The sequence below is a fragment of the Danio rerio genome, chromosome 16 (assembly GCF_049306965.1).
Source record: "Danio rerio strain Tuebingen ecotype United States chromosome 16, GRCz12tu, whole genome shotgun sequence".
Taxonomy (NCBI): Eukaryota; Metazoa; Chordata; class Actinopteri; order Cypriniformes; family Danionidae; genus Danio; species Danio rerio.
The window spans coordinates 8,517,244-8,541,500 of record NC_133191.1 but is presented as its reverse complement, the minus strand read 5'-3'; the positions used below and the strand labels follow the sequence as shown (position 1 = coordinate 8,541,500).

The window sequence follows — 24,257 nt, the reverse complement described above, 5'->3', positions numbered from 1 at the left end:
TAATGTTTCTATTTTCCCGCATTTATCACAACATCCTGTCTTATGCTTCCCTATTCTAAACTTATACTGGTTTAGCAAACAATGACCAACACGCAACCTAGTTATTACCACATCATTCCTTCTATTACCAAACTTTTTTCTAGTACCACCCACACATCCTTGAATATTATGCATATGTCTGCCTTTTTCTCCATTATCCCACTCCCTTTGCCACATTCTACCTGTTTCTTTTGCAATTATGTTTTTTTACCTCTGACTTACTTATTTTTATTTTTATTTCTATTTGATTATGTTGTAATGCTTCCTTTGCAAGTTGGTCTGCCTCTTCATTACCTACTACTCCCATATGACCAGGAATACACAAGAAGCTTACAAAAAGTCCACCCTGTCTGATTCTAAATAAATTTTGCATTATCTCATTCATTATGTCCTGTCTTGCCTTAGATGTTCCAGTAATTAAGTTGTTTAGTACTGACAGAGAATCTGAGCATATTACTGATCTTAATGGTTTCACTTCTTCTATCCACTGAAGAGCAAGAAGTATAGCTACTATTTCTGTAGTGTACACAGAAAGTCGGTCCGATATTCTTTTTGATATTTTAATATTGAATTTTGGAATGTAAACTGCTACTGCCGTTTTTTCATCTTTAGGATCTTTTGACCCATCTGTATATATCTGTAAATAATTGAAATATGACTGATTTATGTATTGTTGTATTTCTTTTTCATTTAACATATTAGTTTTGTGTTTTTCCTCATGTAGTAATAAATCGACTACTGGCATATGGAAAAGCCAAGGCAGAATCGCAGAGGTTGGCACAGCAGGGGCTAAATTGATGTCTCTTATGCCCATATTTTGAGCCTCCTCATTTACTGTCCAACCAAAACTATCTATCTTTTTATGTCCATATTCCCAACATTCCTTTAGTACTGTCTTTACTGGGTGCCGCCAAACCTGTATGCAGGAAAGGCAGCCATTTTAAGGTTTCCATTTCCCCAATGATTAGGGTTCTACCATGTTAGATGATGTTATAGGGGGATAAATCAAGGAAACCATTGATTTTGATGGAACATATTAATCAGACACTTTTTTAGGTAATTCTGAGATGTATATGTTGCATGTTACTACCATATGTGTTGTCTCATAAAATATTTTTGACTTGCTTTAGAAGTTGTATATGTTTTCATGTGGTATGTTCTAACAAAATGGGTGGAGCCAAACTCTCTAAAATGGCTCCTGCATGACGGTTATTTTAGGAAGGTTTTTTTTTTTCCTGTGTGGATAGTTGTGTGTTGGGGCCTAACTGTTGGCATAGCCAGAACACAACTTGATTCTGTAAATTTTGTATATATATATATTTGCTGGGAATGCACACATTTTTGCACTAAAATAAACACTTTGGACTGAATTTATTCCTCGTCACTGGTTTTGTACATCTGCACCCCGGGACATCCTAACAACGCCCCTTTGCATTTTTTTCTTTTTAAATATTTGCCAAATGATGTTTAACAGAGCAAGGAAATTTTCACAGTGTGTCTGATAATATTTTTTCTTCTGGAGAAAGTCTTATTTGTTTTATTTCGGCTAGAATAAAAGCAGTTTTAAATTTTTTAAACACCATTTTAAGGACAAAATTATTATTATCATTATACAATAACTTGGCTAATTACCCTAACCTGCCTAGTTAACCTAATTAACCTAGTTAAGCCTTTAAATGTCCCTTTAAGCTGTATAGAAGTGTCTTGAAGAATATCTAGTCAAATATTATGCTCTGTCATCATGGCAAAGATAAAATAAATCAGTTATTAGAAATGAGTTAATAAAACTATTATGTATAGAAATGTGCTGAAAAAATCTCTCCATTAAACAGAAATTGGCAGAAAAAATAAACAGGGGGGCTAATAATTCTGACTTCAACTGTATTTGTAAATCCATGGTAAATGTGAATGGTTTTTAAGCAAAAGGTCACATGATTCAGAAGATTCAGGGCTGTGGCATGGAAATGTCTTTAACAGAAATGCTCTGTGGCATTCACCATGGTTCACTGGCAGCACTGGGCTAGAACATTACATAAGTGAGCCCTAAGGTTATCACAGTGTTGGCTGAGAGAGGAAAGAAATCACAGATTTGAGCATGATGTGCAGGAGGAACACAATGTGTGTTGAGGACTGTCTCCTTGTGATACTGCCAACTGACATCAGCTGTCACAGACATTGAGCTGATGTGAAAAATGTGATTCTTGGTTTAATATCAGCATGTAGACAAGTGACAAACATATTTCCTAGCTATTTTTATTGTTATCTTTAAGGTGCTTCCACATAATTGACAGACTTTTTCAATACTTATCTTAAACCTCACTTATTTTATATATATGTATTTAGGTAACATTTATTTTTAAGATGACATTATATAGTTGAAGTCAGAATTATTATTATTCTTTTTTTAAATATTTCCCAAATGATGTTTGACAGAGCAAGGACATTTTCACAGTATGCCTGATAATACGCAGTGGCGCAATAGGTAGTGCTGTCGCCTCAAAGCAAGAAGGTCGCTGGGAATGGGTCAGTTCGTGTTTCTGTGTGGAGTTTGCATGTTCTCCCTGCTTTTGTGTGGGTTTCCTCCGGGTGCTCCAGTTTCCCCCACAGTCCAAAGACATGAGGTACAGGTGAATTGGGTAGGCTAAATTGTCCGTAGTGTATGTGTGTGAATGAAAGTGTATGGATGTTTCCCAGAGATCGGTTGCAGCTGGAAGGGCATCCCCTGCGTAAAACATATGCTGAATAAGTTGGCGGTTCATTCCACAGTGGCGACCCCAGATTAATAAAGGGACTAAGCCGAAAAGAAAATGAAATGAATTAAAATTAAAAATAAATCAACAATACTTAATAATAAAAAAAATAATAACAATAATAATAATAATATTAATAGGGGAGACATGGTGGCACAGTAGGTAGTGCTGTGGCCTCACAGCAAGAAGGTTGCTGGTTCGAGTCTCAGCTGGGTCAGTTGACGTTTCTGTGTGGAGTTTGCATGTTCTCCCTGTGTTTGCATGGGTTTCCCCTGGGTGCTCCGGTTTCCCCCACAGTCCAAAGACATGCGGTACAGGTGAATTGGCTAATTAGGCTAAATTGTCCGTAGTGTATGAGTGTGAAGGAGAGTGTATGGGTAAGAAAATCAATGAATAAATGAATGAGTAATATTAGTAATAATAATTTTATTATTATTACTTTTCTTAATAAATAGGCTACTGTGAATTACAACCATAAATGACTTATATAATTCCTATATGAGATTAGAGTGTTAGCTAAGTTATCAACTGATAACCACTGATAACCCATTTAATCGAAAGATAACATTCAAATCGGCTGGGTTAGCCAGAAAAAAGACAAACAAAGAAAAATAAAGAGTACATGAGGACAAAAAGTTTATGTTGTGAAATCCTCTAAAGTCTAAACAATATAAAGTGTAATTGCCCAGCAAATGTTAATACCCGCCTCCATCTTATTACCCACCTAATCACAAACACCTTCAGTGAATAAACATGAGTTGTTCTGAGGTCGACTCGGATTTTTTAGTGTGAAATATAGCAGTGGTGTGTCTGTATATGGCCTGTGGAGTTTAAGAGTGAAGGAAGATGAACTTACAGGGAATGAGCTTGTAAAACCTACACTCACGGCACCACGGGGTCACATCTCACCTTTACTTCTCACCCACAGCGTGGTTTCACCACACACTGGAATCAGAGTGGAGTAATGTCGTTAAAATGTTGTGAGGCGAGAGAAAACTACATAGTAGGTCTGTAGGAAAAAAAAGTTACATTTATAGCACATACAGTAGTTAGCATGTTGCTAGCATGTTAATACATTTCTGTTTTGAAGCATCTTTAAGATTTTTAAAATCCTTGCCATCTAGCATGTTGCTAGCATGTTTTAACATTAGTTAACATGCTAGCTTTAATTATAATGTTGATTTTTGTAGTATGTTTAGCATTGCAATATAGTCTAGTATTGACTTCACATTAGCTCTGCTAGAAACTGGACGGTTGAGTTAAACAGCAGATTTACAAACGTAACCATAAATTTAATCAAGTAAACTTGACAAATTGCATCCAAAGCCATTGATACTGATTCAATATGATAATCAACTTTAATGGAGGAAGTTGATAATTGTCTCCTGATTTGGGAAATAGACTCATTTAGCTCGCCTGCTAATTGTAGTTGGTCAGCATTAGCTGATGTTAGCCTGGTTAGCTAGTTTTTTACTAGTTTTGCGTCTTCAGTGCTAAACTCGCCTAACTAAACATTAGCATTACATATACTGATTGTTTTTTTAACCTATGGTTAGCATTGTACTGTAGTAACCTGTTGCATGTTATATTAGCATGGTTAATAAATTGCTAGCATGAACTCTTGTGTTTTAAAATGTACGTTTAGCCTACCACGTTTTTTAAATGTTTAGGAATTTGTTTTCCAGTTTGTGTACGTATTCACCACGCTTTTGTGTTTGAAATATTGCAAATAGCATATTTATACTGACATTTAAAAAAAAAAGAAAAGAGAATGCACTAAATTAAGCAGATTAAGCACTCAATGCTAATGCTAACGTTATGGTTAATGTTTTTTATTATTATTGCATATAGCATTGTACCATAGTGTATTACTGGCATGTTTCTAGCATGGTTAACATATTGCTAGCATGAACTAACATGTTTTATCAAGGAACATAAATGTTTAGCAATTTGCTAGCATGTCATATAGATGTGTCCCAGTTCGTGTTCTTATTCAATATTATGTTCTGTTTTTAAGTATAAGTTTTGCACATCATAGATATATACTGGCGTTTTCAAGAAGAAAAGATTAAGCACTTAGGCTATTTCCAAATGGAAGTGTGAAATATGGATGCTAATATGCACTCTAATGGAGGTTTAATCAGGTTGCCGACAGATAAAGGACTTTCTTTGAAACAGTTCATGTTGCTAGCATGAAGAAACAGCTAAAATCAACCCAGGCTCATTCTGGAAACGTAGCCCCGCGGACGTTTTTGGAGACCGCAAAATACATCCCGGTAGGTACGTATTTGTGCAGTCTTGTTTTCGCAAACCCGCAAGCTGCCAGAGGCCGCTGTCGAGGGACCGTCTGACCGACTGACTGAATGAATGACTGAACGATCGACTGACCCTCCTCCTCCTTCTTCTCTAAACCCAAGTGACGATTTACAAAAGCCATCCAGAAAATGAAAAACACTTTTCCCATTTTGACCGCGTTTTTGGATTGCACCGCATTCTCGCACCGTTATTTTTTGGAATTGTTTTTTTTTTGTTGGCTCCTCCTCCTCCGGGCCTCCGCTCCGCCGACGTAACACGACTAGCTAACCGAACAAACTGGAAGCGACAAGAAAGCCCTCCACATGGAGGAGGTGAGCCGTCAGCCCAGCCGGTGAGCGTGAAGAGGAGTAGCGTCACACCGCCATGTAGCATTCGCTTGAAAAAACGAAATGCAGCCATACGTACTTCCGGCCACATAAATCCACGGGGCTACGTTTTTTTAAGAATGAGCCTGGGTTGGCTAAAATTGTAGTTTGATATGTTGGGTTTTTCAAGCCAACAAAAATTTTTCTTGGTTTGAAATATAATTTCATGATTAACCTTTTAACATTCATGGTCTTTTACACTGGACACAATACTTTTCAATGAAAAAATTTGGAGAGTGTGATACAGAATTACTCCCTTTCACAAAAGTGCAAAACATTTTTAGCCAGTGGTTTTAAAAATCATGGTTTAAAAACTTATTTTGTATGTCAGTCATTATATTACAAAGCATTGCAATTTCTATTAACATATAATTAATCCATTGTGTTCTGCAGGTTAATGACAGACTGGACCGGTCTTGCTGTGGTTTCAGAGCAGATCCATCCGATCTGTGTATTGAAAACCTGCTGCATGTCAAATGTGGAAACCCAAAGGACTTAAATCTGGTGCACATTCTGGTAATTGAAATATTGTTTACATTTGTCAAATGATAAACTATTATTATTATTTTTGGTTCAGTATTGATTTTATTCAATAGACACAATATTGCCTTTTTCTTTTTTGAAGAAAGAAGAGAACACAATTATCACAGCTCGAAGATTCTGTTTTGAATTGTTTTCAGCCCAGGCTCATTCTGCCGTTGTCGACTAACTGACTGACTGACCAATTAACTGACCCAGCCTCCTCCTTTACTAAACCCAACCAATAGTCTTTTTAAAAGCACAAATTGACAGTTTTAAAAAGCAATCCAGAAAAAGAAAAGCACTCGCCTGATTTTACCCACGTTTTCAGATTTTTCCACATTCTATTTACCATAACTTCTATTTACAAGTTATTTACTTGTTTATTTTATTTTTTTGACTTTGATTTTGTTTTACCTGCTTTCTGGAAACGTTCTTAAGCCTGCCAATGTACATGGTGAGCTAACTGGACAAAATGGTAACAGCGGGAAAGCCTGGCTACATAATTCATGATCTCCTGAAATGTATATAGGGCTAAGTTTTCAGAATGAGCCTATTCTGATTGTTTTGTAAATTTTGTTTCATTATTTTTTATGGATTCATTAATATGCATCAAGTGCAAGATAATATATTTAGAATAACAAATATGAAAAAAAAACACATACCAGAGCTACAAAGGGATAAAATTAGGCACACATGTTTAGCTCGACATTATTGTGCATTGTCTTATTATCTTTTGGCAGAAGCCAGTGTCATTTCAGGTCCAAAATAAACTGCTTATTGAATAAAAGTAACTTTGTAACACTTTACAAAAAGGTTCATTGGTTAATGCATTTACTTACATGAACTAATCATGAAAAACACATGTACAGAATTTATTAATCATAATTGAACATTTACTAATGCAGTATTAACATTCAAGTCCGTGCTTGTTAACATTAGTTAATGCACCGTGAGTTAACATGAACTAACAATGAACAACTGTATTTTCATTAACTAACATTAACTAACATGAACAAATACAGTAGTAAATGTATTGTTCATTGTTTGTTCATGTTAGAAAATGCATTAATTAACATTAACTAATGAACATTGTAAAGTGTGACCAGTAACTTTAAGTCAGAATTTGCAAGGAGTATTTACAGTAAATACCAAACAACAGCTATAATTTATTTTGATTTTACTTTTAAAAATAATAAAACTAAATCATTTTAAAAATGTTTCAACCTTGATTTTGGCAGGAGTCCTTAAGAAAATAATACAACAATATCATCAAAAAAAACTAACCATTTTTTGTGTGCAAGTGCCATTAGACTATAGTCAGGATTCCACTTGACATTGAAGAGAAAAAACTTGCATAAATGATGACACCATGGCTTCAGTGTAACTTGAAACACTTGCCTTTTTCCATCAAGTTGTATTGACTGACCTCCTGACAAGGTCCTGCAGCTGGCAAGTATTCGTTTTCTACCAGGAGAGTGTAGAAGTTTTTTTGTTGTTTCTTTCATTCTGCTTTCCAATATCAGAAATAATAACTTTCCAACAGCTCTCGACGTCTACACGAAGCTTGAGCTTCCACTCACACTGTGAGCTGGAAACCCAACTAAATTAAGTGAGGTAGCTAAAATGAGTCAAGGCAATCCGTTTCCATGGGAGCCTTTAGATTGGTTTTGTAGTCATTATCTGACAGAGTTCAGAGAGCTGGAGATATGATGGTTGGGGTTTAGGTTTTTGGAGCCAGTCTGCAGAAGTCATCTGTTTTAATAGCACTTGCCCATAAAATTCTTCCACAGTTTCTGAAATGTCCCTTTGCCATTGCAGAAAGCCATACAAAGCTTACTGCAATCATAATTACTGAAAGCAGTCTCTGTTGTTAGTCCTATCCTTGAAATTCAATGTGTGTATTGAAAATAAAGAAAAAATCCTATTTTATGTCAGTTTGACTTTCAGACGATGTTTTAGTTTAACTATTGTCATAACTTAAACTACTTTTAGCACAATTAGGCCTATTTAAAAAAATTTTAACACATTTTTTATGTGTTTGGTATCAAGTCGCTATAATGTTCATAATGCAAGTAAAAGTATTGTGCTGGATGTATACCACTGTTCAATGATTATTTGTGAATGGAAATGATATCTGCTAATCATATACACATTTACCAACCACTTTATTTGGTACAACTGCTTGTTAATGAAAATTTCTAATCAGCCAATCACATGGCAGCAACTCAATGCAGTTAGGCATGTAGGTATGGTCAAGATGATCTGCCGCAGTTCAACCTGTGCATCAGAATTGGGAAAAAAGGTAATTTAAGTGACTTTAAACATGGCATGGTTGTTGGTGCCAGATGGGCTGGTCTGAGTATTTCAGAAACTGCTGATCTACTAGGATTTTCACGCACAACCATCAACCGTCAGAGGAGAATGGCCAAACTGGTTTGAGCTGATAGAAGGGCTTCAATGTCTCAAATAACCACTTGTTACAACTGAGTTATGAAGAGCATCTCTGAACACGTCCAACCTTGAGGCAGATGGGCTACAGCAGCAGAAGACCACACCGGGTGCCACTCCTGTCAGCAAAGAACAGGAAAGTGTTGAAACAAAGCTGGACAATAGAAGATTGAGAAAACGTTGCCTGGTTTGATGAGTCTCGATTTATACTGCAACATTTGAATGGTAGGGTCAGAATTTGGCATCAACAACATGAAAGCATGGATCCATCCTGCCTTGTATCAATGGTTTCTTTCTTGTATGTCGTTCGAGTTTAAGAAAAAAAGAAAATGTTTGAAATGTACCGGCAATTCTGAAATGAGCCATAAATAAGAGTCTGAATTTATTTAAAATAGTATAACCTCTATTTGCAGGTTCGGAAGACAGAACCATCCAAACTGGTTTTTATTGATAATGCAGGAAGACCTCATCAACCACATGACAATTTAAACTTCAGACTGGTTGAAGGTATTGATGAGTAAGTATTAAAATGTATGACTATACTGCACTCAAAACCATTTACAGTAAGTTGAAACCAAAGAATTCTTGAGATTTTGAGGGACAGCTTGATTGTTTTATGTTTAATCAACCTAAAAATGTCAAAACCAATTAGCTTAATTGATTTGTGTTGAGAAAAAGTGTTTCAACAGTGACATGCATACCCTGCTCCTGGAATACTTCCTGCAGATTTCAGTTGCGATTTTTTTCAACATAATTTTAAAGTAACCCTGAACAGTGTTTCTTGGTCCTGGAGTGCCATGGGGAGAGATAAGTGATTTGTAAAAATGTAACTAGTGCTGTAGGTCACATAACAGTGACAACGGTTGTTAACTACAGTGAAAAAAAAAATACAAACATGATTCCTTGGATTTACTCATTTTTTTTACATTAAGTGATTGTAAACAATTTATTTGGGCTGAATTTAAGCAAAGGAATTAAGTTGAATATTATTAAATTTGATTAGTTTGTATAAATTTAACACAAATAAATAGTTTGCAGACAACATTTTTTCAGTATATGTTAACGGATGTACATAGTATGTCCAAATTTAACGCATCCTATATACAACATAACTTTTTAATAGTTTTGAAGTACTTACCAACTGTAGTACCAACTATACAGTTTACAATTTCAGCCACAGCGCAAGACATCAAACTGTGTCAGAGAATAGCACTTAGCACAATGTTGATTTTATCAAAGCAGCTTTACATAGATGAACAGGAAAAATTAAAATAAATGCTAGAAGAATATTTCCCTTTGTGGGACATATTTGGCAGGTCACACAGAATGCTAGCACATTCTAGTTCTAGACTCAGTTCAGGTCAATATGAATGTGATCATTGAAGGACAATCTACTGAAGGGCAACTCCACCGATCCCAACCAAGCAAGCCAGGGGCAAGAGTGGTGAGGAACCAAAACTCCACCAACTCATTTATTCAAACCTTGGGAGAAAATAGGCTCAACCTGGGCATCAGTTTTTATCTGGCACAACAGCATAAAGGCAGAGCTACAGGGTTGGGCAGTTGTTCAGACTGGCCAAAGGGATCTGTGTAGAGCAGGGGTGTTCCTGGGAATCTACCTTTCAGCGGAATTGTACAAATTAATACGAACTAGCAGTGAGATTGTGTTGAATGAAAAGAAATAGTTTTAAGTGGCATTTTTGAAAAAGCAGAACACAAAGCTGAACACGTTATTATCAGTCTTTACAAACTGATGCACTTCACAAACACATTATTTCCACTTGTAATCTGTGTCTATGCAATTTAGTCAAGCTGAATGAGCACATTATTTCCGCTTGTAATCTGTGTCTTTGCAAATTATTGCATGCTGCATGAACACGTGAATTTGCTTTGTTTAATAAATGTTGAAAACACATTTACCAAATAAATTCCAGAATGCAATAAAAAAAGTCATATGATTTTGTTTTGACAGATCTTGTGAGAACAAAAATGAAACGGACAGCATTAATAGACCAACCAGCGGACTGACCACATTTCACAAGTCTGAATGTTTAATTGGTAATTGTAAAATGCCTTATCCAAAGTCCATCATAAAGTTTTGTAGTATTTGCGCTCTCAAAGAGCGATTTCGAACCCCTAAGTTGTTTATTATATAAAGAAAAAAGGCCCACGGTGTCTTCTCCTACTACAGCAAATTCCATTTTCCTTTTTTATTTCTTTTCCTAGTTTATCAGTGTTACAAGCAGCTCAAAGTTGCAACATTAGAGAGACTATACGGACCAGGTAAATTAAAAAGAGAAATGATTTATTAACAAAACGTATAATTAACAAAAGAATTTAAAGCAATCAAAGTCAGTATAAGTGAAAGTCAGTAGTGAAAAGCATGTGTAGGGTAGTGTACCGAGCTCATGATCCAAACACAAACTAAAATAAATCAAAAGCGCCAAGCAGAGATGTCCGGCTAATCGAGCTCCTCTCCAGACAGAATGCCGGACTCCTTATAAACACCACACAATGGGTCTCAGGTGAGATGACCCACCCACCAATCTGCAATCATCATGCAGGCTCTGCAAATCACAAGACACATACAAACAGGTCCCACATGGGACCTAACAATCCAACCCAAGCTCATTCTGAAAACGTAGTCCCGTGGACGTTTCTGGAGACAGCGGCGTACGTCCCGGGGGTACGTACGGCCGCGTTTATATTTTTCAAGCGAACGCTGCGGGGCGGTGTGACGCTGTTCCCTTTCGCGCTTGCCTTACCTCCTTGTGGAGGGCTTCTCCGCTGCAACCCGTTTGTCCACTCAGCTCAGCGTGTAATGTCGGCAGGCTCGAAATGCGGAGAGGGGTCGACCACGGCGACCGGTTTCGAGTCTGGGGAAGAGCAGCTCCAGCAATAAGGTAAGACAAAAACAGAATCTCAAAAATTAAGTGAACGAGTTTCGTGACAGGGTGAGAACACGGCGAAATCCGAAAACGCGGTGAATTAAAAAAAATCAGGGCTTTTATTTTTTTGGACGGCGGGCGGGCAGGGCAGGTCGATCGGTAAAATTGGTCGGGTTCAGGGAAGGAGGAGGGCGAGTCGGCCGATTGGCCAGTTTGCGCAGTCAATCATCCGGTCAGTCGGACAGCGGCCTCTGGCAGGTTCACGCGAGAACATCGAATTGGCTGATTCGCGAAAACAAAAACTGCAGCCGTACGTACCCTCCGGGATGTATTCCGCGGTCTCCAGAAACGTCCGCGGGACCACGTTTCCACAATGAGCCCGGGTTGCAACAATTAGGAAGTGACGATTTTGTTCTCTTTGACCCATTGGATGGAAATAGAGCTTCAGTCACAAATGATTTATGCAATATTCCAGTTTTGCACATAAGTTTAATTGGCATTTTTGAATGTAAATATTGGGTCCCACTTTATATTAAGTGGCCTTAACTAATATGTACTTACATAGGAATTAATAGTTTGTTACAATGTACTTGTTGTGCAAATACATGTATTTACTGTGTACTTATGCTTGATTAAATACATGTATGCAATTACATCTGTAATTAACTTTTGTAATTACATTTGTAAATACACTTTTGACCATCCCTTACACCTTAACCTACCCTTAAACCTACCCATGCCATCAAACCTGTCCATAACCCAACCTCTATCTCAACTCAAAAGCACCAAAAATGGTCACGAATACATTATAAACACAGTAAGTACCTTGTATTTTTTATTTTTATTTTATTTTTTGATGTAAGTACATAGTAGTTAGGGACACTTAATATAAAGTGGGACCAAATATTGTCACCGGCTCCAAACTACCACCTGTTACTTTGGGGTAAAAAAAGCAGTGTCCCAACTGATCCAAATATTCAAATGGTCTGTGTAATTGTGATCCGACAGGTTTCCTGAGAAGGCTGTTTCAGTTCTGCAGTCGGGATGTCTGGAGAAGATGCTCCTTCACTCCCTGTCTGTGGATCAGGAATTCTGGCTGAGCAGAGAAGAGGCGTCCGGACTTAAATCCCTCATCCAGCACACAGAACAAAGAGCCAAGGCCTTGCTCCGGCACATACAAGAGAAGAATCTTCGGTTAAACAGAGATCTATAACTCTCTGATGTTGGAAATAACCAAATAATGAATTCCCAGATGACAGGAACATTAATGGAATTAATTTCAATCGTCTAAATTCATTTATATGCTTGTCTCAAATATGTTTGCTGTGCTGTTTAGAAAGTCAAGCAAAGCATGTTAGTTGGCTGAAATAAGAGGAAGCAGTATATTTGCATGGATTTTTGAGGCGATTTCCCTAATCAGACTTGACAGTCCTTGAACTGTGATTAACTGATGCTCTCAGTGTCTGAGAGAAGAAATCCCAGATGGTCATTTGCAGAGCAGGACTCATGTAGAGGGCCATCACTGTGAAGAGACCTGCACCATGTCCTAACCAGATACAATGCAAAAAAAAAAATCAACACAAGCTATTTTTTTATTTTAGTGCTAAAAGTAAATGTGCTGTTTGACTGGACACTCAAACATGGTGTCCTAACAACATGTGACGAAACAATATTACATTGACAAGCAACACACACACACACACACACACACACACACACACACAAATGATTCAAACTACTAATTTAAAATGAGCTGTAACAACAATTCTTGAGTGTTTTTAAACAATTTAATTGTCGTATGTTTAATGCAAGATGGGAACCTAATCTATTTGGGTTGGCATAACATGAATGAATTGTGTGGAACCCTGCATTTGATGACAAAAGCATTTAAATGTCAACCATTCAAAAGCACTATACTCCTAACAAATGTGTTTAGAATCTAATGAATAAGTATTAAATTGCATTAACATTATTAAAAGTACATTGCTGAGTAACTTATGTTGTTGGTTTGCACCGAATCAGCACTAGCATTCATTCATTCACTCTTTACTTGCTAGTTATATTATTTTCCAGATCTGGGGTAAATTATCTGCTGGCATTTTCAGTACGGCAATAAAAGTCTCATAAAATGTGAATCAACCTCATACTGGTAACATTTAGTGCAGAATAAAGCACGTATTTAGTATCTGAGGTGGTGTTATCATTGTAGTTTAGCCACAGTGTCACATGAATTGAAATGGCTTTTAAAATAGAACCTCTGCACATCGCCATCACAGATAGTTTAGGCAATACAAATTATTTGAAGATATTTTATATTTAATGCACAGTTATAAGGACTTGACTAAAGAAAGGACAGGGTTACCTATGTGTGCAAAACCTTTCTTGAGAAGTGGGACAAACAAGGTGGGAAATAAAACACTCCAAACATTTTATCATTTTATCAAAAAATATTTATCATTTGAATTTTGTCTTGGAAAAAAAGTTGTATGTAAGATTTTTGGGTAACACTTTAGAATAACTATCCGTTATAAGTAGTTAATAGATCATTAATAAACTGTTAGTTACTGAGTTATAAATGACTTGTTAAATAAATATTAATAGTTTGTTAATTATTTATAACTGTGCCTTATAGATAGCCAATAGATAACTTACAAGCTGTTAGTTAACAAGTTATAAATGACCACTGTATTTTAATGATTCATAACTATACTTAATAAATTAGTAATAGATCATGAACAAGCTGTTAGTAAATGAGAAATAGTTGCAACTAGAATAACGTCCCAATAACATACACAAGCTAATAACTAGCACTTAACTAATATATAAAAGTGCCCAAACCTCATGGGTTTGTATTGTGTTGTATACTGCTGTTCTGCCATGACGTGATGGCTCAGTATGTGTTTCTATACGTTAAACACAATGTTCGACATTTCGTCTGTGGAGTTTCTTTGGTAAAATACAGCACACAGAAAAGCCTATGAGTGGAACAAAGTTAAGGTATAAAAAAGTATATTTTAAATATCCCAATATCCCATCAAATTTCTGTAGCTTGAACTTGTTCAATCCATTTATTGTTCTAAAAAGTTTCACTCATATTAGTAGATGGTTAACAAACTATGAACAACTGATCTGTAAAGTGTGAAGTAATATATTAGTTGTGTTAGTTATTGGCTTATGTGTGTTATTTGGATGTTATTCTAAAGTTGCAACTATTCCTCATTTACTAACAGTTAATAAATGAAGAATAGCTGCAACTTTAGAAAAACGTCCCAATAGCATATATAAATTATTAACTGATACTTAACAAGTCATTAGTAAGTAATTTTAATAACAGCTTGTTCATGATCTATTACTAATTTATTAGGTATGATTATAAATCATTAAAATACAGTTAACAAGTCATTTATAATTTGTTTACTAACAGCTTGTAATTAATCTATTGGCTATTTATAAGGCACAATTATAAATAATTAACAAACTATTAACTTTTATTTAACAAGTCATTTATAACTCATTAACTAACAGTTTACTAATGATCTATTAACTACTTATAACGGATAGTTATTTTAAAGTGTTACAGATTTTTGAACAGTACGTTTATTTTGCGCACATCAATGTAGTTTTGCACTTTGTGTCTTTCCATATATGTTTAAGCTGCAAACTTTATAATGATTCAAAGACACACTGAACAGAAATCAGTTCTTCAAATCAAATGAACAGAGACGGAAGCAGTGGTTTAAAGTGGCAATATCAAGCCCATCTGTTCGTGAGCTGATCTTGTCACTTCCTATAAGCCTCATACTGATCGCGCTTTCGGAGATTAGGAGCACGCCAAGGGAGAAAAATAAATGATATCAGCGAAACATTAAATCTTCCTTTCATCCAGTTTAAATTCCCACAGGTCTCATTTACATTTGCCTAATGTGGGCCAGAGCCTCCTGCCTGTGTTCTGCTTCCAATTTCACTTCAAAGTAGCTTTCACTGCTTCTTTTTAGATTTGGGAAAAGAGTTCACCAAAACAGCGGAGACATTTTAACCCCTGAAAACACTGGATTTGTTTAGCATAAATGCTGAATGCACGGATCTTTTATATACTTGATGACTCAATATTATATTTCAAACTGCAAGGATATTGTTGAGTATTGTATGAAAAGGTGGGTAAAATATGCCATCATGTGTCTCTAAAGACAAAATTCCAACAAAACCAATCAGTGGCGGTTCTAGCTAAAATGGCACCATGGGTGAATCACCCCACATAAAGTACGCCCCCCAACTGCCCCTTCCTTCTGCTTCATAGCCATGCTTAGTCAAAATAAGATCATCATCATATTGTAAGCCTTAGTTTGGTCAACTTACAAAACTTGCTGTGTATTGACACCTTGTATCATAAAAGTAACAGAAAAGGCTTTTACTCCGGGTTCACGGCGCATGATCAGCGCATATTTTACTGGCGTGCATATAAACAAGAGCAGTAGCAGCACGGGAATGGTTTTCTGTGCGCATGTTTGCTTTAACCACTCTTGTTTGGGTTGAACATGGAGAATAACACACTTGCTGGTGCAAAAGATGCCAAATGTGAATGGCATAAGGAGTCTTTATTCTGGGATTGCCACTCTAAATTAATAGATTTGCATAAAGTAAATTGTATCTCTCAAAGCTTACTTTGATGACCCCAGCAAGATGCCGCCCTGGGCGATCGCCCATATTGCTCATGCCTAAAACTGCCACTCAAACCAAAAAACAAATAAATAATACTCGGTACAACTACTGTTTTTATGTCACCGACAATTTATCTGGTAATTTAATAAGTAATACTCGATACGACTACGTAAAAAAAATACAATTTATTGGGTAATTTAATAGATAACATATATAATTCCCAGTACAACTTCTGTTTTTACGTTACTGTGACGATTGGCTTTAGGGTTGGTATGAAGGTAGGCGTTAATAAAAAAACAATTTATCAGGTAATTTATTAAATAACATAAATAATACTCGGTACGACTACTGTTTTTACGTTACTGTGACGATTGGGTTTAAGGTTGGGGTTAGGGTGGAGGTAGACGTTAAAAATGACAATTTATTGGGTATTTTAATAATTAATACTCGATACGACTACGTTAAAAAAAATACAATTTATTGGGTAATTTAATAGATAACATATATAATACCCAGTACAACTCCTGTTTTTACGTTACTGTGACGATTGGCTTTAGGGTTGGGGTGAAGGTAGGCGTTAATAAAAAACAATTTATTGGGTAATTTAATAGATAACATATATAATACCCAGTACATCTCCTGTTTTTATGTTACTGTGACAGTTGGGTTTAAGGTTGGGGTTAGGGTGGGGGTAGACGTTAAAAATTACAATTTATCTGGTAATTTAATAAGTAATACTCGATACGACTACGTAAAAAAAAATACAATTTATTGGGTAATTTAATAGATAACATATATAATACCCAGTACAACTTCTGTTTTTACGTTACTGTGACGATTGGCTTTAGGGTTGGGGTGAAGGTAGGCGTTAATAAAAAACAATTTATCAGGTAATTTATTAAATAACATAAATAATATTCGGTACGACCACTGTTTTTACGTTACTGTGACGGTTGGGTTTAAGGTTGGGGTTAGGGTGGAGGTAGACGTTAAAAATGACAATTTATTGGGTAATTTAATAAATAATATTCGATACGACTACTGTTTTTACGTCACCGTAAAGGTTGGGTTTAGGGTTGGGGTAGGGGTAGACGTAAAAAAAAATTAACTTTGGGAAATTTAATATATAATAAATATAATACCCTGTACAACTACTGTTTTGACGTTACTGTGATTATTGGGTTTAGGGTTGGGATGAAGGTAAATGTAATGAAAAACAATTTATCAGGTAATTTATTAAATAATATAAATAATACTCGGTACGACTACTGTTTTAACGTTATTGTGACGGTTGGGTTTAAGGTTGGGGTTAAGGTTGGGGTTAGGGTAGAGGTAGACGTTAAAAATTACAATTTATTGGGTAATTTAATAAATAATACTCAGTACGACTACTGGTTTTACGTTACTGTGATGATTGGATTTAGGGTTGGGGTAGGGGTAAACTTTATTAAGATACAATAAATGTGAAATGTAATAGATAACAAAAATAATACTCGGTACAACTACTGTTTATACCTTACCGTGACGGTTTGGTTTAGGGTTGGGGTTGGGGTAGACTTTATCAAAAACAATTTATTGGTTAATTTAATAAATAACATAAATAATACTAAATACGACTACAGTTTTTACATTACTGTGAAGGCTGGGTTTAGGGTTGGGGTAGACGTTAATAAAATATAATTTATTGGGAAATTGAATAAATAATATAAATCACTTTTATTCAAACTACTTTTTTAAAATAAGCTGAAACAACACAATTCTTGGGATTTTATTGAGACAACTTAATTTTTTATGTTAAATACACATAAATTTGTTAAAAGTGTTAGGTTAGCTTAATCAGTTTGTGTTGGGACAACATGAATGAATTGTGTGGAACCCTGCGTTTTTTACAGTGTAGATATGAAAACTTGGGATTGCAAGAGGTGGAAAGGAAAAAGCTACTTTTAACACAACAAACAAACAGAGTTGTTGATTGTTAAAATACGATCAGTTAAATAAAAAATAGGAAACATCCTGGGTCTGTTTCTTCGCTCTTCTTTATACTTTTTTTTTTCAGATCAGGTTTCGGTATCAGTAGATACTCAAAATCAAATGACTCGGACTCGAGGGCAAAAAAACCTGATCGGGACATTCCTAGTTATTACAATCATAATTACTTCAATCTAATAAGCGTTTTCTGTACAACTTACACAAAAATAGCAAATGCATTCTTCATAAGCTTCCCATTGAAAACAACTAGCCACAATGGCTGCTTAAATGTTGTAGCTCTAGACTGATGTATAGTTCATCAAGATTACTGTTCTTTTTTTATGTAATCTATTCAAAAACACTGACATGTGCAAAAACAGCGCCCCAGTGCGTCTACGTTCTTAAGTATTCCCAGATCTAAATCCCAAAGGTAACAAATTTTTAATTTCCTGCCAAGACCATGGTTTAGCAATTTATAAATAAATGCAACTTGATCGCGGTTATCTTACAAGGTCAGGATAAAAAAAAAGGGATGAAATATAAAACGACATCCTCTCTCATCATTAGGCAAGAGATCTGACTGGACCAAGCAATTATTGGCTGGACCATGCGAGGGGGTTTCTTAGAAGACTGTGAGCCTCTGCCATGTGTTAATTCTGGCATGCATCCATTTAATATAAACATCATTTTAATTAATGTTAGACAGGAGAGGGATTAAATTAAGTGTAATTAGAAAGAAAGGAGGAGAGTGAGGCTGAAACACAAAAGAGAAACAAACAAGTATGTGGATAAAAGTAGGGTCTTTTTAATCTGTTAAAAAACTAATATTTTAACACACTTTAATAAATCTAATACTCACTATAAAAGTTTATTGTTAATAGTTAATAGTTTTTACGGTAACACTTTACAATAACAGTACATGTATAATGATGTATTATTATGTAAACATTACTTTATTGTAAATGAATGAGTTAAAGCATGCGCTAATCATAAACTAACTTTAACTACAACATGAGTCACAAGAGTTCCAGTGGCGGTTCTAGACCAGACTGACTAGGGCGGCTGGGCAGGGGCCACTATTGCTTTTAGGGGGCACACTATAACATCACAAACTACTTAAACAATTATTCAAAGTCATTTTTTTTTTCATGCATTACTCTGCAGTATTCATAAACAAGATAATTAAATAACTTAAACTCAAAATTCTGTTAATTTATTTGACAAGTAACTTAACACATTTCTAACATTCAAGTACATCAAGGCACATTTTCGCTCCCGCAAACTTTAACAGATGCAGTTGAAGTCATTTTTTTTTGCCCGCCCTTTAATTTAAAATGATCTTTAAAAAAAAAACAAAGAAATCTTCACAGCATTTCCTATAAAACAAAAAATAATTCATTTGGAGTCATAAAACAGCTTATTTCTTTCAGTTTGTATTGAATAAAAGCAGTTTTTAATAAAAAGAAAATGTTAATGTCAGTATTATCAGCCTCTTTAAGAAATATTGACTGTGTATTTTTGATTGTCTACACAGCAAACCAGTTATACAATGACTTGACTAATAATTTTAACTTTCCTTGTTAACATAACCTAGTGAAGTCTTTAAATTACATTTTAATCTGAATCAAAGACTATAGAACACAAAGGAACTTTGTCTGAATACAACTATCTAGCAAAATAGTAACATATTATGCACTGACTGTCACTATATGGCAAAGATTTAAAAAAGTAGTTATTAGAAATGAGATAGTTAAACTATTATGTTTAAAAACGTGTTGTAAATCATGTGTTGAAGACTTGTGCTTTATGTCATGACTGAAATCAAAAACGAATAAAGGCAAAACTAAACGAATTGAATATGACTTTCCCATGAGTGTGACTGAAAACTACATGATCAATGTGTTTCATTGTTCTCAGGTACTTGCAGACTGTTTGTAAGTTCAAGACTAAAGTTTAAGACCTAACGAAAAACTATGTCGAGTCAACGTCTGATTAATAAAAAACCAAGGAGCTGGTGGTGAATTTCAGGAGAGAGAAGATAGAACCTACACTGAATCTACACTGGTCTCACAGTTTGGTTCGGTTACACTTATCATGCCATCGATTTGGTTCAATTCGATATCCCGGTGCATTGATGATGCTTTCCATGCAAAATTAGATTTTTTTTTTCACAACGCAGAACATTTTAATAAAATCTATAAATATAGTTTTGTTTATATATTATTGTAATACAATTGTGTTCTTTATTACAGCAGTAAGATCAACACAATGAACTGTACCTTTAATTTAAATCCTGCTCAAAAAGAAGACACTCCTTCTGAATGTATCAAACAAAACTCCAACACATGCACAGACAGCATGAGCATTTACAGCAAATAAACTAATTTAAATATTCTCCCGCTTTCTTTTTGAGCGCTGACAGACGAGGTCTTACACCCCTATGATTGGTTATTGTCTTCACCTGCTCAACAGAAAGGGCTGCGATCGGCTTTAGAAATGAAAGCTCTGTTCACCGATGGCAGGAAGAACAGCTGCGGTTACAGTCTATATGCACACAATACGCGGTTATCACAGATAATCCGTAAAAGACACAGTGGAGAAAACTTGCACCTCAGGCACGGTGGTGTCTGGATCCACAAGTATCGCTTTAACAGCCGAGAGGAGAGGAAAAGTTACCTCACAAACACGCCAGCGGGTCAAATGTCCAAAGTGAGAGAGAAAGAAGTAAAGATGGAGTTTGACAGCAATTCTTCGTAGTAGTGAAATAGCAGCTTGTGTGTTGTGCTGCCTTCCTTGTAGTAAGAGCGTTAGTTACACCCTCTCGCCTCCTTCTTCATAGTATTGCGACATCGTGCATAGGAGATAAAGAATGTCAGCACATAATAACCGGTTATTATCTATCACTGAACCGATCAATCATTTTGACACCCCTATTAACGAGTAACGATACAGCACATCAAAAATCTATCGGAGTAAAAGTATTAAACACATCGAAAATATGTACTGAAGTGTAAGTGGAAGAAGGAGAAAAAACAACACTCTAGTAGAGTACACATACAGCCTGTTAGTACTTAGATACAGTAGTAAAGTAGTTCTACTTTGTTACCATACATCTTTGGGCATAAGATATGCTTTCACACGCAATATGACATGAGATTGATGTTGTACATCAACATCGTTGGACGTTGCATTTTGTTTGGAAATGAAAATCATGTTGATGTCAGAACCCAACGTCAGGCCGAGGTCAATGTCCAATGTCAGACGGACATTGCATTTTAGTTACTTTTTAACACAACCTTTAAACAACAAATTATTAAATTAAATTAAACTTTACGTTTTGTGGACGTTACCAATATGACGTCTATCAGACGCTGGAATTTGGTTGCCATACCTGACGAAGAAATGTCAGTAATTGACATCAATCTGACGTTGGTTTAAGATGTTGGCTCAACTAGATTTTGGTCATTTACCGACACAACCTAAAATTTAAAAAAATATCAACGTCATTTCACATAGTTATTGGACATCAAAATAACGTTGTGCTTAGATGCTTGCGACCTAAATTTAAGCTAATATGAATGTATTATGACGTTGTGTGTCTGGTTAATTCCTTGATATTTCCCAACACAAAATCGATTGTGTGGAACCCAGCAATTTTCCGGATTTTGTTTTCCCCCTAATACTAAAAGCCTTAATTTAAAAACTGCGCCACATGTTTACTTGTGGTATCTTTGACTAATATTTACATTTGTTTGAGGAACTTAAACATTAAAATGTGACAAACATACAAAAAAAGCAAATCAGTAAGGGGGCAAACACTTTTTTCACATCATTGTATTTGTACAATAGATGTCTACACAGCCCAAATATAGTAAGCTGTAAAAAGAGAAGCACTTCTTGTTTTTCAGCTTCATATCCATGCCATTAAAATTTGAACATCTTCCACAGAAATAAATAAATAAATAAATTAAACAATCATGTGTTTGAAATAATAAAAATAATTAATCTATGCCAACGCTTCTACTGCATCTGCTATGAGAGTGTGTTATCCTTTGGAAAGTACCGGGGAACAAAATGTTATTTTTACAAGCAGTACAGCTCATTAAGTCTTAAACTCATTGCTCTCTGGAAAGAATTAACTAACTCTGTTTCATTTGCCAACTTTCAAATCAACCCCTGCACTGGCAAAGCGCTTACCTTTCCTATTACTGAAGACATTGTACCAAATGTCACACAGATCTATGGGTAAAAAGTATAAATATGAAGAGTTCAGATGCAAAGATTTTTCTTCCATTTTTCTATTCTATTATGCTATTCTTCTATTTTTTTTTCTAAAACAAGCTTTTTTCTCTTTGTTCATGTTCAGTTATTTTTTTTACTTTAAATGCAATGAAAATAACCAATTATTTGCCATAAAAGTCAACAGAGGAGAAAATGCTCATTTTAGAAGAAAATTTTAGATGGTATTGAGACATTTTTGAATGAACTCTTTATATGATGTTAAGATATCATGTTAAAGTCAGAATTATCAGCGTCCTGAATTATTAGCCGGCCTGTAAATTTTCCCCCAAAGTTTTTTAACGCAAAGACATTTTTTTCAACACATTTCTAAACATAATATTTTTGTTTATTTATATTTTTTTCTAACTTAGTTTTTATTGATTTTTTTAGAAACATGTAACCAGTGGGAACAAAACAAACAAATAAAAAAAATAATACATATATACATACATATACATATGTATACATACTTATATAGGCAAGTACATCCATTCCACACATGTATATCCATATACATACATGTATAAAAGTATTAAATTACCCTCATCAAAAAAATTTTAAATAAATAAGTATAAAATAAAACATAATAAAAGGTTGCCAAACATATTTTCACAGTGAAACACAACCTCTAGAATTATGTAAGTGTGCATTTATAAATAATTATATTGTCATCGAGGAGAAAGCCAGCCATTTACTCCATTTCTTTTAAAGGTCTCTAATTGTAATCGAAGAGCAAGTCATTTTTTCTATTTCCTTAACTTCGGCTATAAATTTGAACTATTCATCTTTAGTTAGTGTCTCTTCATTATAACATTTCCAGGTTATAGCTTTTTTACTTGTTGCCAAAAATATCTTCAATAGATATTTATCTTCCTTTTTAAGATTGATAGGAGTATCTCCCAGATAAAGCACTTCAAATGATCTAGGAATATAAAGATAAATAATATAAATATCATTGATGGTGGAGTGCACCATTTCCCAAAAACTATTAATTCTTGAGCACTGCCAGAATATATGCGCATGATGTGCCTCAAAAAATGGTGCCATGACCCAGATCTAAACATAATATTTTTATAACAAATTTCTAATTATAAGTTAACGTTACTGACAATAAAATGTTGTAACGTTACCAAAATTGTGAACACTGAAGCGGTTTTTATGATAGCAGCGTATTTTTCAGCCATAGCACCTCTCTTTCTCTGTGGTGTGTGTGTGTTCGAGGCTGGGGCGGGAAACATAAACAACCAGTGATGATGATTGGTGTGTCTGTGAACGTGATGTAACTGAGAACGTGATGATAGGCTTGTCGTATCAATGATGAATGTTGATGTATCGTGCAACTTCTGCCCAGGAAAAAAAAGAGACTTTCTGTGTCTGTGTCAAGTAATTCTAATCCTATTGAAACACCTCATGTCGTCACATGCTGCCACAAAATTAGTGGCTACTTAGGTGATAACGTGAGCTCTGCTACCAAAGGGGGAGACAAAGTCACAACATCAAAGGAACTAAAACTTAATTTTTAACTTAACACTTGTTAGACAGAATTAAACAAACTAATATCTAGATATATAGTTGAGGACATGCTGCCGTTGTCTCTCACATTGAAACATTAAAATAGTGTAGATTAGTGTACAATGTTTTGTATTCTTTTAATATTTTTGTCATTTGACAAATTCGATTTTTTTAAGTAACGCGATAGTTACTTACCATGGTAATTAGTTACTATTTGTGAGAAGCAACTTGTAACTGTAACTAATTACTTTTTTTTAAAGAAACGTGCCCAACACTGCTAATAACTGATTTCTTTTATCTTTGCCATGAAGACAGTACATAATATTTTACTAGATATTTTCAAGACACTAGCATTTAGCTTAAAGTGACATTTAAAGGCTTAACTAGATTTATTAGGCAAGTTTTTCTAATATGGCAAATCATTAAACAAAAACTGCTTTTACTCTAGCCAAAATAAAAGAAATAAGACGTTCTCCAGAAGAAACTAATTTTATAGGAATACTGTGAAA

General features: G+C 35.1%; 1 protein-coding gene across 3 annotated transcripts in view; it reads left to right on the top strand.

Moving 5' to 3' along the window:
• gask1a (golgi associated kinase 1A) overlaps positions 1–13,323 on the top strand; it is a 63,352-nt gene extending 50,029 nt beyond the window's left edge. For 2 of the 3 annotated variants that reach the window (XM_003200134.7, XM_073925818.1), the window contains exons 3-5: positions 5,864–5,986; positions 8,854–8,957; positions 12,337–13,323. In XM_003200134.7, the coding sequence (XP_003200182.2) occupies positions 5,864–5,986; positions 8,854–8,957; positions 12,337–12,541 (432 nt within the window). In that variant the 3' untranslated portion in view covers positions 12,542–13,323. Of the gene's footprint in view, positions 1–5,863; positions 5,987–8,853; positions 8,958–10,412; positions 10,499–12,336 lie in introns of all 3 variants that reach the window. The other variant, XM_017351462.4, reaches the window with a different exon arrangement.
• Positions 13,324–24,257: the final 10,934 nt, after the last annotated feature.